Source organism: Camelus bactrianus, chromosome X (genome assembly GCF_048773025.1).
Source record: "Camelus bactrianus isolate YW-2024 breed Bactrian camel chromosome X, ASM4877302v1, whole genome shotgun sequence".
NCBI lineage: Eukaryota > Metazoa > Chordata > Mammalia > Artiodactyla > Camelidae > Camelus > Camelus bactrianus.
In genome coordinates, this window is record NC_133575.1 from 16263987 (window position 1) to 16281084 (window position 17098).

At 36.4% G+C, this 17098-nt stretch overlaps 1 protein-coding gene across 5 annotated transcripts in view; it reads left to right on the forward strand.

Annotated features, from left to right (window-relative positions):
* Positions 1-17098, forward strand: part of CNKSR2 (connector enhancer of kinase suppressor of Ras 2) — a 242166-nt gene that overhangs the window by 161891 nt on the left and 63177 nt on the right. For all 5 annotated transcript variants that reach the window (XM_074360056.1, XM_074360057.1, XM_074360058.1 and 2 more), the window contains one exon: positions 432-646. In XM_074360056.1, the coding sequence (XP_074216157.1) occupies positions 432-646 (215 nt within the window). The remainder of the gene's footprint in view (positions 1-431; positions 647-17098) is intronic.

The window sequence follows — 17098 nt, forward strand, 5'->3', positions numbered from 1 at the left end:
AGCTTAGATTTCATAAGCTAAGTTTCCTCACTATTGGTCCAAATGTGGGCTTTAACTTCTACAAGGATGCTCCCTAGCCTACCACAGGTCAGTGTTTGTCATCCTGTGTGTCATTTTAGCAGAGTCTCCCTGGGGGTGCTTGTCAAAAGTTTTATGAGACACATACACAGAACTTTTGATTCAAGTTCTACAGGTGATTCTGATATAATTGGTTCAGACCTAAACTTGGAAAAAGAATCTATAGGCTATCTATTTCTTATTGCCCTATGATCCCAAATAATTAAGATCCACTATATTTTCACTATATATTTATTTTATAAATTAAATCAAGTTACATTTCTGAAATGAAATCTAATAGCACAATTAGGAAAGAATGGGAAGTTGGGAATATTTGCATATTTACATTGGTGTATTTATCTTTTTTTATATAGAAAACTCTCTACTTCGATATATGAGCAATGAAAAAATTGCTCAAGAAGAATACATGTTTCAGAGAAACAGCAAAAAAGACACAGGGAAGAAGTCTAAAAAGAAGGGTGATAAGAGTAGTAGCCCGACTCACTATTCATTGCTACCTAGTTTGCAAATGGACGCATTGAGACAAGACATCATGGGCACGCCTGTGCCGGAGACTACACTATACCATGTAAGTAAAATTTCAAAGACTCTGTAATAACAGTTTTATTGGCAGACTGGCATATAACTCTTTGGGATAAATTCCAAATTACTTATTTTTATCCTCTTGCCAGATTTTTGCAAAAGATCCTAAACTGAGAGTTCATGCCCTTAAAAAAATGATGGCTATTGATTTGTTCTTCAGTTCGTATATTCAATGAGTTTATATGTTATAGCAGGTTACATTTTTAATGAAACAACTTAGTATGCACAGAATTGATGGAAAGTAATAATTAGCTGATTAATCATCAGTGTGATAATACACAGTAAATGAATAGCTATAAAATTCAACATTAAAGAGGATTTTTAATATATTCATGATTTCATTTAAAAATGTGTATCTACTATGCAGTAGACTTGGATCATGGTGCTCGAGGTGAAAATGGGAAGACGTAGCATACTGTTATATGGAAAGAAAGAAACACCAAGAGTCCCAGTACAATTTGGAATGGGTGGGTGCAAGAAGTGTAGAAGGAATGTAGGAGAAGGAGAGTCTTGGCCTTCTTGGGAAGTGAGAAAAGGCTTCAGAATGGGGAGCATTTGGGCAAAGAGTGAAAGATGAGTAGCCGTATTTTTGTGAGAAGACATATGGAGGTGTCCCACAAATGTGTGCAGATAAGACATGTTCCAGGGACTTCATGTGGCTCAGAATTACTTGTTCATAAAAAAATTGAAGGTCGACTATACTTCAGCTGAAAAACACACACACAGAACATTGTAAACTGACTATACATCAATTAAAAATATTGAGGGAAAGCATATGAGAAGGGGTAGTAGATGGGCCTAGAGGGGTAGGTAGGGCTTAGATCGGGAATTTTATGATAAAGTACTTAGGCTCTTGCCTGCAGTGATAAAGAGCTATTGAAGAATTTTGACCTGGGGACTTACGGGATGTGATTGGTCCGTTGGATCTCTCTGGTGCAGAACATAGATCAAGAAGCATGAGGCCAAAGGCAGGGCCATTAAGCCCAGGCAGATGGATGATGAGAAACTAGGACAATGGCATTGTGGAGGCTGAGAATCCTGTTATCCAGGACATTTAATTCACACAATAAACCCATTTTATGACATTTTGGTTAAAAGAGAGTTTTTTGTGCCAGTGGAACTATAGCTTCTTCTTAGGAGCCCTTCAGAAACATGGACTACAGGTTTTTAAGTAACTTGAACAACTATACTTAGTGCTCAAGTATCAAAAAAATTTAATCTGTTACTGCTATCAAAAGTAGACCATCTAGATATACAAGGTGTGAAAGATATAATAACTTATACTTGAATTGTTTTTCTGAGTAAATCTTTTAAATCACCTATTTACTTATTCTGTAGCTCTCTCATAAAACTAAAGTGTAGAAAAACATTTTCATTTATTTTGGGTTGAAGTAGGAGTGTAGTTAGCACTGTTGGGGGCTCTTTCTCTACCCTCTCCTGTCCCCAGTTAAATACTCCCAAGCCTCTTCCTCTCCAAGAGAATAGTATCCATATCAAAAACCTGCTCCTTTAAATAACTGACAAGTCAGATTATTCTTTTTTTCTACAGATATTTGCAGTGATTCTGAAATCCATACTCATGGCTGTATGATAGGGGCCACTTTTGCTATCACTAGTCAGAAATGCTGTCTTAAGGCTAAGCTCCCTCTCTAATCCAGTGTTTCACTCAGAAGTAATAGCCTGAATGGAGATCTAAACATTAGACAGCCGGCCCATTCGAGAGCGAAGATGATAGTGAGAGATCAGGCTAGAGAGGGAAGAAGAGGACACTTTACCTGGAGTGTGTAAACTAGTAAAGAGTTTGAATTTATCGTAAGAGGAGCCGTAAGCCATTGAAGACTCATTTAAACATTCAGCCTGTACCATTCTGCCATGCACATCTGGACAGGAGTATACTGTGCAAAGAGGAGAAGTGGATGAGTCTTGTGTATTTAGAGTTATTAAATTATGGAAGATAGTAAAAAGTGAAACTGGTAATCAGGAATATTGTGTGTTGTTGAGGAGTATAAATTGTTACCATCTTTCTGAAGGGCATTATTTAGTTACATATATCAAGAGCCTGGTCTAGTAACTTCACTTCTAGAAGTTTATTCCAAGAAAGAAATCTGAGGGCCTACTTTTGTCTCCTACTTTTATTCTGTGTCCTGAGTCTGTAACATGGTATTTTCCAGATAGATGATATTTATCTCAACTAACTTTTGACAGAGGGACAGCACAGGGTAAGGAATATTGTTATTCATGGGGGAAGTCTCCCATGTAACACTGGCCCACTAATTTCAGAATGGAAGGCTGAACATTTTCTAACTATTCTGTGGTTTAAGAGAAGCTAAATAATTCTTAGCCCCAAAGTGCATGTTAGATGCCTGTTAACTAACCAGTGTTCAAAAAGAAAGAACTTTCATTGTTGGGTTTTTTATTAGACTCTTTAGTTCCTTTGAGGACATTACTTGCACTTATTTAGTACTTTCACAGTTATCAAGGGAATTTCCACATTTGTTATAGCTTTTGAACCTCACAACTATATTTGCAAATGACGAAACTCAAATTCATTAAGTTAAGTGGTTTACCCAAAGCTGTGTTGCAAAAAAAAAAGTGTCAGAGTAAGGACTAGAACCCAGATCACCTACTCCAGGGGTCTTTCCACTCTCTGTTCGGTCCTCCATGCATAGTAGGCATTGCATACACAAAAAAAATTGTGCTTTAATGACTAAATGAGTGAATTTTCAAAAAGTTTGACTTGAAGAAACATGTGCGCTCATATGTTGATTTTAATAACATTTTCAGTAACTGGATTGATTTCTACCCAGGTTTCTCTGTTGCTCTATGTTACTATTTTTTATTAAGTTCATAAAAACATACAGAGCTGCAGCTGTTATAAAGCACAAGTAGTTACTCAGCGTGATCTATTGCTGAAACTACAGAGTATTATAGTTAAAACTACCTGGACCTTGGAGACAAAATAGCATATACTTAAATGATTGCTTTTTATATTTCACAGGAATTTTTGTTTTATTTTTTATCTGTATATACATACTTATTTAAAATAAAAGGATGTTTCCTTATGTTGATTTTCCTAAAACACCAGATCACTATCAATATGTAATGCAGTCACATTCATGGCAAACCATTAGTCTTCTTTCTTACCATTAATTTTCATTCTTACCAATTATTCCTTTGGATAACACAACTATTTTTGATAAAATGGGACTTAAGCAGAAGAGGACTATAAAGATTGAATACTCAGTTTCATAAGCTGCTATTTCTGCTATAATACTAGCTTCATGTGGTCTGAGTTCCAATTTAAACAAAATCTAGTTGAATTTAATAGAAGGATCATATCAGCAGTAAATACCCTTAAACAGTTTACTAAAGGTGTGTATGTGTGTGTGTGGAGAATATTTCTTCTAAGCAGATATAGATTACAATCCCCGTTAGTCTGTTCTGGAAAGCAGCACAATGAAGATACACAAAGCCAGGCAAATACAGTTTGACTTCAGTGTGACTCATTTCTGCTAGCAATTATAGCAGAAATGTTTATATAATAATAAAGAAGATTTTAAAGTTTATGGTATTATAAAATACATAATTTTAAAAATTAACCCCATGTATCTGTTATTCCAGTTTATGTATTTTTCTTAAATTTATTTGGAAGGAAATTGTTCCCTATGTGCTAACTACCCTGATCATCCACCAGTCTATGCCACCTCTTTTCTTTTTGACATGTTCTTCCCTCTACTGACAGTGTTTCTATCCCTTCTTTTTCCGTGGCTGACTCCTTAACCTGAAATTGCAGAGAGACTTTCCCTGATCACTACCCCCTAAACTAAATCAGTTTCTCCTATTATAGTCTCTTAGCACCCTGTATATTTATTCAAAAACTTTCTTATGGTTTGTAATTGTCTATTTATTTGTGTGATTATCTGCTTAGTGTATTTCTTCACTGTACATGGCAAGGAGGGAATGTCCATGGGAGGGAAAGGATAGTTTCTCCATTTTGTTCAGCACTATGTTTCAATACCTAGTCTAGGTCTGGTACCTTATAAGTGATTAGTAAAAGTGTGATGAATAAATGAAAAAGAGAGAGTGAATGTGACAGGAACATCGTTGCCTTCGTCTGTATCCCTCAGTTGTTGTCCTCAGCCTGCAAAAACAGAGCCACCTCCATATCCTAGACCAGCCCTGCCTGGCACAAGCAGGCCTTCAATTGGAGTGTATTCATAGTGGGAATCACAGGGAACTTATTGCCATAGGCTCCATGTCCCATGTGCCTGGGGAGAGCCTAGGGCTCTGAATGTCCTCTGTCATGTTTGTCTAGTCCACATGACTAAATTCTATTTTCTTTTATCAATTAACTTTCCATTTCACTCCAAAGATTGGAGCCCTGCCCTTATTGGCCCCTCCTCCAAGGTATTTGGCTGATTTACTGATACTGATGACAGACCATGTGGAGCCTAACTCTGACCACCCACCCACTTAAAAGAGTATTGGAAGCACCTAGTAATTTACACTCACCATGTTGGGCTCCCTATCAAAGCAGGTCCCAGTTTGCACCTTTAGTCAAAGTGATATACTTCTCTGCTCCGCAGATGTCACCAGTGCAACAGGATTAGCTCCCCCTCAGGCTCGCCTCTGCTCTAGCTCAGAGCTTCAAGTCCACCTAGTTCTTGCTCTCTTCCTGTCACTGCCCTCTCACTATGGAGATCCCAGTATGCCTGTCAGCCAAGCATGTTATGGTATTTTGCAAGAGTATGAATTTGTTATACCTACTCACCGATTCTGTCTGAAAATGTGGGAGTTGTTAGCTGCCAGAGCCCTCGTCTGACCTGAGAGCACATGAAGAAAAAGCAGACAGCAGTGTCTGTGTGCGTGTGTGTGTTGTGAAATCCAAATGTCGTGATAAAAGCCTTTAGATAAAGAATCATTAGGTTCAGGATTCATTTTTGGCCTTATTATGATATACACATGACACTTTGCTCTCACATTAAAGCTGATGAATTAAATCCATAAACAAAATAATAATTTATTTTAAATCTACATGTGGAGATACCAGAAAGATAAAATGTGATAATGGATACAACATGCAGGTATACTATCATAAACTGAATAATGTAATTTTAGGTGGCTTATTTAAAACAGACTTTAAGTAGATGTTTAAAAATCTGGATAATTCCTTTCATAACATTCCAACATTTGTGTGGCTTGTCTTGGTTAATTTAGGATATAACTTATTTCTGATAAGTACTTTTAGCCATTCTTATCCAATTGTGAAGGGATTTTGGTGGAGGTTCTAGAGGGAAAAGGTGGAGAGCTGCTAAAAGACATCTTATTTTGGAAATTTAACAAGTAAATAAAGATTATGAAACAAAGACTATTCTAAGTACTTTGCAAATTTTAACTCATTTAATCCTCATAAAAAACCTATGAGGAAGGTGCTGGTGTTATCCCTATTTTTACAGTCAAGAAAGCTGAGGCACAGGGATTAATAAGTAGTTAAGTGGTGGAGCTGGGATTTGAACATTGGCAGAGTTTCTCTCTAATGTACCAGAATGGGCAAGACCACCACCAATAGCAAACTTGTTCAGTTTTATGCTGTTATTTCGAGCAAATGGAAGATATCTTAATTTAATGTTTACTCTCGTTACCATTTTATTCCACTTGATCATATTTAAACTCTTTTTCTGCCAACACACAATAACGAGAAAGGAAGGGAAAATACTTTTCTTTGTGAAATATTTAAATCTCAAAGGCTTTCATTTATTTGTTTATTTAAAAAAATTAAACATGTGGAAGTAGTTATCATTTGTCCAAAGTGTTTCAAATTGCCCCTCAAAAAATAACATACTTTAGCAGAAACTCAACGGTAATTCTAGTAGTGCCAGCCATCTTCAAGACCCAATCGAAGTTTTGTGGAATATATTATAAATAATAATAATATTACCACTACTACTAATAATAATAGCTAATGTTTACCTATCGCTTACTAAGTTCCTATGCTAAGAACTTAAATACGTTATCTTATTGAATCCTCAAGTTGACTTTCTGAGGTTGCAACGGTTATTATGTCTATTTTGAAGAAACACAGAGTTTACATTGCTCATAGTCATACAACCAGAAAGTAGCAGACTTGAAATATGAGTCCAAGCAGTCTGGCTCCAAAAGTCACATTTTTAGATGAATAAAGCCATTCCTGGTCATGAGTATTTTACTATCTGTTAGAGAAGCCAGAGATATTATTATCACAAAGGTGAAAAACATGCTATATTGTCAGCCTATAAACACTTATAATGAAATTTATCTGCAGTTATAAAAGTCAATTTGTCTAATATCTGCCTGACTTAGCGGCATTATTTTAGGATCAATGTAACTAAAACAAGAGGGCAGTTAGTTTCAGTGCCTAGATAGCCATCTCTGAGCTAATAGTTGTTTATAATAACCACTTGCTCCACATTTTTACTTTACTCACCTAGATGACAGCCACGGTACAGTATGACATGATGTTTCTCCTCACTGGGGTGCATGCCGACATGCTAGATATCCATTCTAAATATTCTTGTATTCATGTATTCATACTGTATTCTCTGTATTCCTGTGAATTCCTGTTATGTCTAGAGTGTTCATGCCAAATTCATAGTAGCACTGGCAAAGCCCTACATGGGAACAGCCTGGACTGTGACAAGTGTTTCCCATTGGGGCACTTCACTAGAGCAGTGATTCTCAAACTATGGGCTGTCCTTGGCAAACGGCTCCTGGTGGCCGAGCCCTGAGGCAGAAATGGCGGTTTTTCCTTTGATTCTAATGAGAAAATAACATAATTTCATAGGCTTTCATTTTCACTTATGACTGGATATTGCTTACTAGTAACCTACTAAATGACTTTAGAAGGTTATAAATCGAATAGTCATTAAATAATGCATTACTCGAGTTTACTGAGTATTCTGATTTACTGTCTTTCCGAGAAGCCTGATAGCCATGCAACCGACAGTGCAGTTGTGCTCTTATTGCACAAGCCCCAAGTGTAGATGGTTCTGGTTCCCACAGTTTCTGGGAGGGATGCTATATTGGTACATCATCAGGATTTTTTTGTTACCTGTAGTTTTGAGTTGCTGTTTTTTTCATTATATATTATCATGAGACATCATGAGTATCAATTTTAGTTTGTTTCAGGTTGCTTACTCTGCCTTCTATCATGTCATAATTCATATTACCCACAATCTTCTAAAAATGATACTATGAATCGTCCATACTCTACTAGTACTTATACAGTCATATTCTCTTGATATAACCTAGTTAATTGTCCATTGGAAACTGCGGACGAATGGACCTATTTGTCTGTTGGCCTATCTTAGTGGGTCACAATAAAAACCTGTTGAGACCCACTGTCTTAAATATAGATATGTGGTTCTTTAAAAGTAGAAGAAAAGAAAAGAAATCATGGCTTTACTTATCTATAAATATGAAACAGTTTTATGGAATGCAAGTCCATGAAGAAAAGTATGAGGAAAATTCACTTGTGTTTCCTAACCCATTTATACTGATAGTTACTTTTGCAAAAACCGTGAAAAAAAATGTTCCTCCTCCACCACAACAGGTATAAAAAGCGTCCATTTACTGAGAAAACATGACAGCCTTAAATGTATATGCATCAAACAGCAGAGATTCAAAATACTAGAAACAAAGTCCAATGGAACTGAAAAGAGAAGCTGACAGATCTGTCCTTATAGTGGAGATCTTCAACATCCCTCTCTCAGTAGATAGAGCCACTAAACAAAAACTCAGCAAGGGTGTAGAAGTGCTGAATGACTACCCACCGGTGGTATCTAACTGACACCCAAAATCAGAATACACATTCTTTTCAAGTGTGCATGGGACATTCATCAGGATAGACCATATCTTTAGTCATAAGATAAACCTTAATTTTAAAAGAACGAAAATCATGCAAACTATGTTCTCTAACCATAATGGAATCAAACTGGAAATCAATAACAATTAACAAATAAGTTGTCTCCAACCACTTGGAAATTAGACACTTTTAAATAATCCATAGATAAAAAAGGAAATCTCAAGGAAAATTGAACTGAATGAAGATGAAAACACAACATATACTTAGGGGAAATTTTATAACACTAAATGCTTATATCAGAAAAGGAAAAAGGTGTCAAATCAACAAATTAGAAGAACAACAAAAAATAAGCAAGTAGAAGGAAGACATAGAAACGAAATTTGAAAACAGAAAACCAGAAAATCGGTCAAATCAAAAGGTATAGATTTTTTAAAAAATCAAAAAAGAAATTTATAAACTTCTAGCAAGACTGACAAAGAAAAAAGGAGAGAAAACTCAAATTACCAATATCAGGAATGAAAGAGAGGTTATCGCTGCAAACCTCATGGACTTTAGAAGAATAATAAGGAAGTGCTGTGAACAGCTCTGTGCACTTAAGTTTAACAGTTTAGATGAAATGGTCCAATTCCCCAAAATGTACTAGCTACCCAAACTCCCAAGGTGAAGTCGATGATCTAAGTAGTCCTATAACTATTTAAACTAGTAATCATTAAAAGACTTCCAAAAGTAAGTAGAAATACTGAAAAAAGAGCCAAACATATAACACTTTTATATTGGTTAAGTGCAGCAGTAATCCGTTTGGCTTTCATTGTTATGTGGGGCTTTTAAAGTGTTGGCAGTCTGTGAAATAGTTGAAGTATAGGGCTTGTGACTTAATGGAATTCCTAGGAGACTGATTAAATTCATAAATTTTATTGATTGTGAAAATACTATTTTAAAATGTTTGGAAAATGTTTTGTTTTATAAAGTTTTTAAAATTTAATAAATTAAATATTTTGCAAAGCAAATTAAAAGATTCACTGATATGCCCTCACTCTTGAGAGAGATTTCTGCTCACACTGTAAGAAACAAATTATTGAGAAACTGAAGTCAGTCCTTTTGAACCAATGTGGGCCACATTCTGCTAGTTCCTAGTAAGATAATGGCTGCCAGGAAGCAAAACACAGAATCTGGCTTAATTAGTGAGGCATCATGCAAAACAGGACAGAGAAAGATTGAATTAGGAATTTATTAAGTTGAAATTCATTAAATTTAAATCTTATTACAAATTCCTTGTTGCCTTTAAAAAAAATAAAATAAAACATAAATTCTGATGAGAAGCCCTTGGCTTAGTTGCTATGGTCAGTAATTATGAACTATTTGGGGACATACCTGCCTTGATTGGAGAGGCTAAAGAAGCCTCATTCTCTTTCACATTGTAGGCTTGTGTCTCCCAGCCTCAGAAAACTTCCTTAAGTTTTGTTGGCAATAGACCTTTTTTGCTCCCATAATCACCCTACCCATGTTACCTCACCACCTAAATTCATTTAATCAAGCATCTCAAGTTTAATGAAACTCCAGGTACAATTATTTTACCCCTAAAACTGTTTAAAGCCTCTTCTGCTTGAAGGACGATAACGTACATCAAATTATTTTCTTCACTCAACTCCTAAAATACATTACTTCCTTGATGGTTTCAGCATCCTCCAATTCCACAAAACTATAGGCCTAATGATTTGCTGTATGTGCACAAATCTCATCCAAAGACTCTTCTTTATTATCTACATATCTGGTCTCTTGGCCCAGATCTTATGTGAGAATGAAGTTTAAGGCGCAGTTACTGACTTCTGTTACATCCTGGTTTCTTGAAGATAACTGCCCAGAACAATGTTAAATTGTTTGAAGCCTTCATGGATTCTTCTTTGGCTTTTGGATCACAGCAACTGGCAGTGGACCAAAGTGCATGAGCTCAATCTGAACTCTCAGTTCTAAATGATATTGCTAAATCTGTTTCTTAACATCTCTACATGTAACAGGCTAAGTGAAAACAGTTTCCTCGTAGACTTGAACCCAAAGCAATCTGGAATGTTGAGAAACAGATCAGTGTTTCCATCCCTATTCTTTATTTGCAAATGATTTTAGATTAACTAGGTGCAAACTTCCCTGAAGTAGGAAACAGGAGAATAAGTAACCTTCTCCTTGATTTCTTTTATTACTGTAAATTTAGAGTGGCTTCATTAGAGCGCTTGAACCTAATCACCTCCAGGTAAAAGGGTTCAACATTAAAGAAAAGAATTGTCTTTTCTAATATTCAAATGGCCAAGAATAATGTTGTAGTTAATAGAACATGAGCTTTAAGTCAGCTGTATGAACTTAGACACATTTCTGAACCTGTTTCTCATCAGTAAAAAGAAGATAATAATACTTCACTCGGCTATTTCAGAAGTAAATCATACACTTTGTTCCACATACAGTTTGTTCCACTGTGCTGGGCTCAGAGTAACTATTCTTAACACCATATAGAAAAGAAGTGAATTCATTTACTTGGAAGGGAATTTACTTCCTGATGAGCAAATCAGAAAGCCTTCTAGGACTAAAACATCTGTCCTCTTTGAGCATTAATCAATGTGTCGATTAGGGTTCAGTCAGGGAAGCAGAAGCACTAAGTGGCACGGATTAAAGGGCTAGATCTTAGCTGAGCTGGTGAGGACACCTCAGCAGAGCCAGCAGTTATGAAGAAATTCTGGATGTGAAGCCAGGGGGAGAGCAAGATGGACTAGATCCCTTGAGCACAAACTCAAACCCTGCCTCCAACTTCAACAGCAAAGCTGGTACCCTCTGCCTTAGAGATTTGTGGTCTCCTGGTTCATGACTTAGAGGAGCTGAAGGAATTGCAGGCCTGGCTGCTGACTCATACCAGCAAGGTGAGCCAGCAGAAAGGTAGCAGTATGTGTGAGCTGCGGCAATGACTGACCCCGCCTGCTGACCTTCGCAGCAGAACGGCTGCTGCTTCATTTGTCTTCTCTAAAAGTCGCACCGATGTATGTCCTAACTAGCACCATACAGGGAAGGGAATTCTGAGAGAGTTTCAGCTTTGCCAAGTTGATGTGGTCGGTAACTACCACGCTGAGAGTTCCTTTTCTGTGGGCATTGTAGGCACCTATCAGGTAAAGCCTGCTTGAAAATTCTAGTGACAGTCTCTGTGAGGACAAGTTGCAAAGTGAAAAAGCCTAAATGATCATAAATTTGATGTGGACTCAAGGTGCAGCCCACCTCTATGAAGGTATCATCCCTATAGCCCACTTATTTAATTTCCCAAAGCATGTATTAGAAAATATGACTTTAAATTGTTTTTTATCTGTCTTCAATCAAAATATTAACTAATGTAAATTATAATTAGGATAAAATGTCTAATTTACCTAAAGAGTTTTCTACTTAATAAAACGTATTAGGCAATTCATTAAAAAATTTCATACTCTGTTCGAGGAAGAGTACTAGAAAGTTATGTACCTAGACCATGTTATCTCAGCCAATTGTTGAATCTCCTTCTTTTAGTTGCATTTTAACATCATGACTTCAATTTTTATCAGAAGGCTGGTACAAGAAACAGCCATATGAAGTCCACTTCTTTGTTGGCTCATAAAATATTTTTGAGGATATTGTATTTTCTACTCCTTTGTGCCCCCCATATATAGTTTTATAATTGGGTAAGAGCTTTGGCTCCCCATGATGACAATGTATAAAGTATCTGATAGAATGTCTAGTACCATGGTAGTGCAGAAATATTCTTAGCATCCTTCCTTCAACCATACTACCAAAATGTCCTCACCAGGGGGCCAAGAACAAGCGAAGCCTAATCTAGGTGCATTTGAGGCAACCAGTTCTGGAGAGGTGGCAGCAAGCATCAGGCCCTGCAGAAATCTAATTTTTCGTAGCTGAGCTTGCTGTAAATTGCTTTCTTTCTCTTACTCAGTTTTCTCATTTTCACGACGAGCATAGCACTGCAGAGAGGACTATAGAAAATGCCATCTAAATTGACAGCATAATGATAATTTGATTCCTGCTGCAAACACAAATTTTTTTAAAATCTTGCCATCAAGTTCTTTTTTCCCTTCTGTTAGATAGAAGCAATTTTGCTTTTGCAGTCTTAAAATCATGTCCTACTAGATAGTTCAGTATGGAAGAGAAGGAAAAGTATATATGATTTATGTCTCTTGGTTATTTTACTATCATATGAATTGCATATAGTGACTTTTAAAACTTTATAAAATTGACTTTTATTTTTATCCAGCATTCTCTTTGAAAGATTTTCTGTTAAGGAAAAAAATCTCTGAATCAGGAGAACTGCAGCAAAACTAACAGATGTAGAAACATGTGAAGTAGTTGTCTTGGAGAGCTTGTCTTCCCTATAAGAGCAAAATTCTCAGAATAAGAGCTTCATATAAACATACTCTTAGCCATAAAGGTATTTAGGTAAAAGCTAGCATTCTTGGAATGAATTACACTGACATGGCAAGAATTCCATGATGAGAAAATATGTACAATATATCAGAGCAACAAACTTTATCTTAAAAAAATAAAGGTAACCCCAAAAAGGTGTTTAATTTCAGATTCTTTAAAATGAAGCCATTGAGTCAATAACCAGAAATTTTTTCAGTAATTATGATTCAGTCATAAAATTGCTGATGAAATTATCATGCCATATATACTGACTTTATTTGAAATTCTTAGGTTTCTTCAGTAGAGGTGATTCTTTTAGGTTATTTATCTCTCTCTTTTCTTTTACAGAGTATTTATTTCCTTATCATTGAGTAGCCTTCAGGAAGCATATCTGGTTCTCTTAATTTTGTCTGGTCATAAATGTTTCTTTGTCATAAAATTTGGGCAAGCCCACCCTGATTTCTCTGACACCCAGATGTCGTCAGTTTGTGAAACAGAAGTGTCAGGAGCAGGCACTGCCCTAGTTCTGCTTTTCATTTGTTAAAACTTCCTGCCTCTGTCTCATGTTGTACACATTAATCAAGCACCCAAAATAGCTGTACCTAATATGGCTGGTGATGAGTTATTTCCATACATGGTGGAGCTTAAACATAAACTAAGTGCCTTTCAGTGAATAATCTAGCATTAAATGTTAAGACTGACACTGAATACAGGAATATGTAATTCCTAAAACATCAATAATTAGATGTATATTGGTGACTAGCCATTTTTCCCTTCATTTTAAAGTCAGGATCATGTACAGTTAGTGCTCTATGAGATCTTCTAAGAGCATCCGGCCCAAATCTCTAATCTTGCAGATAAGGAAACTGAGGTCAAGATTAGTTTCAGTGACTTGACCACAGTCATAGAGCTGGAATATGGAGAACTAGAAGTCAAGTCTCCTGATTACTACCATGCTATGTTCTACTGATACTGTGCATTCCATTCTTGCTGAAATACAAACACTCAGAGTGTATCACCCCACCTAGTGTGTTGAGAATAGACTGGAGGGGCTGGGGGTAGGTGTGGAAGCAGGAAGGTGAGATAGGATCTGGCTAATTCAGGTGAGAGATGATAGGGGCTTAGCCCTGGGTGCTAAAGTGGAAGAGGTGAGAAGAGCTTGGACTCTGGATATATTTTGAAGGGAGAGTGGACAGAATGTGCTGACAGATTGCCACTGAGGCCATAACTCATAGCCTCGGTGTCTGCACACAGAGGTGGTTGGTAGCTGTTTGATTCATGCTTTTGGTAGAAAATTATATTTCAGGTCCAGTGCTAGGAGTTGAGTATAGTGTGGTAAGCTAAGCAGATGGTCGTAGAAACTAATGAAATGGTTAAAAACCACATCTTGAGAAAATGAATCCAGTAATTTTAAGTCATTGCATAATAATCAGCGGTGTATCGGGTGAAAAATTGCATAACACAATGAATCAGCTCCAAGAGATTTCTCCCGTGTAAAGAATTAGTGGCGAGGCAGGCTTGCCTTATTTGGATCACTGATTTTCTCATCTGTATTGACATAGGGTTTTTTAATTGCACGGAGTTCAATTAACATTGTTAATAGGTTTGGAATAAAATGTGACTGCAGTCCCATCCTTGTCTAACTTGGCTGAGCTTTATTACCTTTCTGTACCTTAGTTTCTATCTCATTTGCAAAATTAAAATGTTGACATGAGCCCTCCTCTCATGAAGATATGATTAATGGTTGCCCCAAAAAAGTTGCAAATCTTTTTTTTTAACCCACAGATCAATATAACTTGCTAATTAAAATAAAATTGACAAAAGCATGAAAATTAGAGATTGAAGTTACTGGTTTGAATTATCTCCATTAATATAAAAGTGTTATCCTTAATATCTGTGTGTTTTATAGAATGTTTCTACTTGGCAGGGTGCTTACATCACATGTCATGGGAAGCTTTCATAAGTGGATGTCTTCCTGTCAGAAGCAGTTTTTCTTTTCTTTCACATGGTTACTATGACTACAGAATACTTGCTTGAGAGGCAGTATTGCAGGAAGTGAGTGGGAGAACAGGTTTAGGAGTTAATAGGCCTGGGTTTGAATTTTGACTCTGCCACTACCTATGTGATTCTGAGCAAGTTGTTTACTCTGTTTTCTCCTCTTTAAAATAGCATTAATGATCGCCACTTAAAAGATTTATTGTAAGGATTAAGATTAATAACATGTAAAGTGCCTCATACTGTGCCTGACACCTAAGCCCTCAGTAAGTGATAATTATGATGAGCCAAGAATGACAGTTCCTGTTTCCCAAAGGTGATGACTCTTCTTACCCTTCCTGACTATTCACCACTTATCATTCTTCTTCCCACCTTACCACTTACCACCCCATTAGGAAAAGAGGAACCACGTTATGGGGTCTTGTGTAAAATTCACTTACCTCCTTCCTTCAGAAATGGATATGCATGATATTCTTTTAAGGAAACATTGACTCTGCCCAACCAAATGAGTTTGACCTTTTCTAGATCCCTCTGTCCATTACTGCGTTTTTGTTCTTACTTGACTGATAATTTATTAGCATGCTTATTTTTGAGTGCATATAGAGCCATTTTCAGTTACTTTAAAATCAGATTAACTATTGACAGAATCCAGAGCAACTTCACCCCACTGTCCTCAAAGACCCAGCATGTGTGCAGTGCCTCATTTTGACACCATTCAGCACAGAGTTTCTCTCATGCACCAGAATGGGCAAGACCACCACCGACAGCAGACTTGTTCAATTCTATGCTGTTACTTCACATAAATGGAAGATTTCTTGATTTAATATTTACTCCCATTACCGTCTTACCCTACCTGCTCATATTTAGACTTTTTTCTGCCAACACACATTGAGAAAGTAAAGGAAAATTCTTTGTGAAATATTTAAATCTCAAAGGCTTTTGTTTATTTATTTTAAAAATTACATATGTGGAAGTAGTTATCTTTTATCCTGAGTGTTTCAAATTGCCAAGCACCTTTTCTCGTGTATAAGAAATAAGCTATTGGTTTGACTAGTCACTGAAGAAATCTTGGAACTTTGCAGAAAATTACAGTAAGAGGAAGTTGCTATATTGCAACAAGAGAGTATTTTGATTGCAAATTTTTCCATAAGTGTGGCAATTTGCAACTTGAGAAGAATTTAATAGTAGCTGAGCTTTCAAAATGTAACACAGAAACTGTCATTTTCTTCCACAATTAAAGTAAGTGCTTCTGAAAGTTTCAGGATAAGAATGACCCAAATTACCCTCCCCCATACTTCCTCATCCCAAAAAGGGGGGAATGGAGTTTGAACAGAACATCTGTGGACAAAATGAAAGACAAATGGTCTTTTCAGGCAAATGTCTGAAAAAGGGATCTTTTATAGCCAAACAGAATACTGTTGCATGCATCGCCATGGTTAAGAGGATCAACAATGCTTTCATAATGGCCTTTTATTTTAGCACATTCTATTTTTATGGATTGAATTGTGATTTGAACACATCCATTCATAATTCATCATATAATTATTTGCATAAATATCTTTTGACACAGATTTAATGCACTCTTGCTGGCCACATCTTGAATTCAAATTTAAACTGTTAAGTGCACTAGGACAATGTCAGTACAAGTAATGCTAAAGGAGGTTGGATAAAAAGGATTTTTTTTCTTATCTGTCAAAAGGAATAGCCTATTAAAGAACAGAACTTTCAGTAATACGCTGGACATGGCTTACTGGAGAAAAGACACCTGGCTTGTTTATTTCCTGCTGAAGGACTTCAGGTTAAAACAGTCAGTATCCTGTGCTCTTTGCTGGTGGTTTGTTCAACTTTCATGCACTCAACCAGTATTTATTTAGTATTTCCTCTGTGGTAGGCCCTGTTCTAGTCAAAGAATAAAACAGTGCATAAAATAGAATTCCTCTTCTTTCATGCAGTTTATATTTGGAGAGAAGGCTGGGAAATAAGAAATATAAGTACTTTTGGTAATGCTAAGTTCTAAGCAGAGAGAAATCAAGCAGAGAAGGAAAACAGGAAGTTTTGAGGACAATCAGGATAACAATTTTAGATAGGGAAGCCTGGGAAGAATTTACTAAAAACAAAGCATTTGAGTAATGATCTGAAGGAGATAAGGAAGCAAGCCACAAGGGTATCTGGGCAAACATTTCA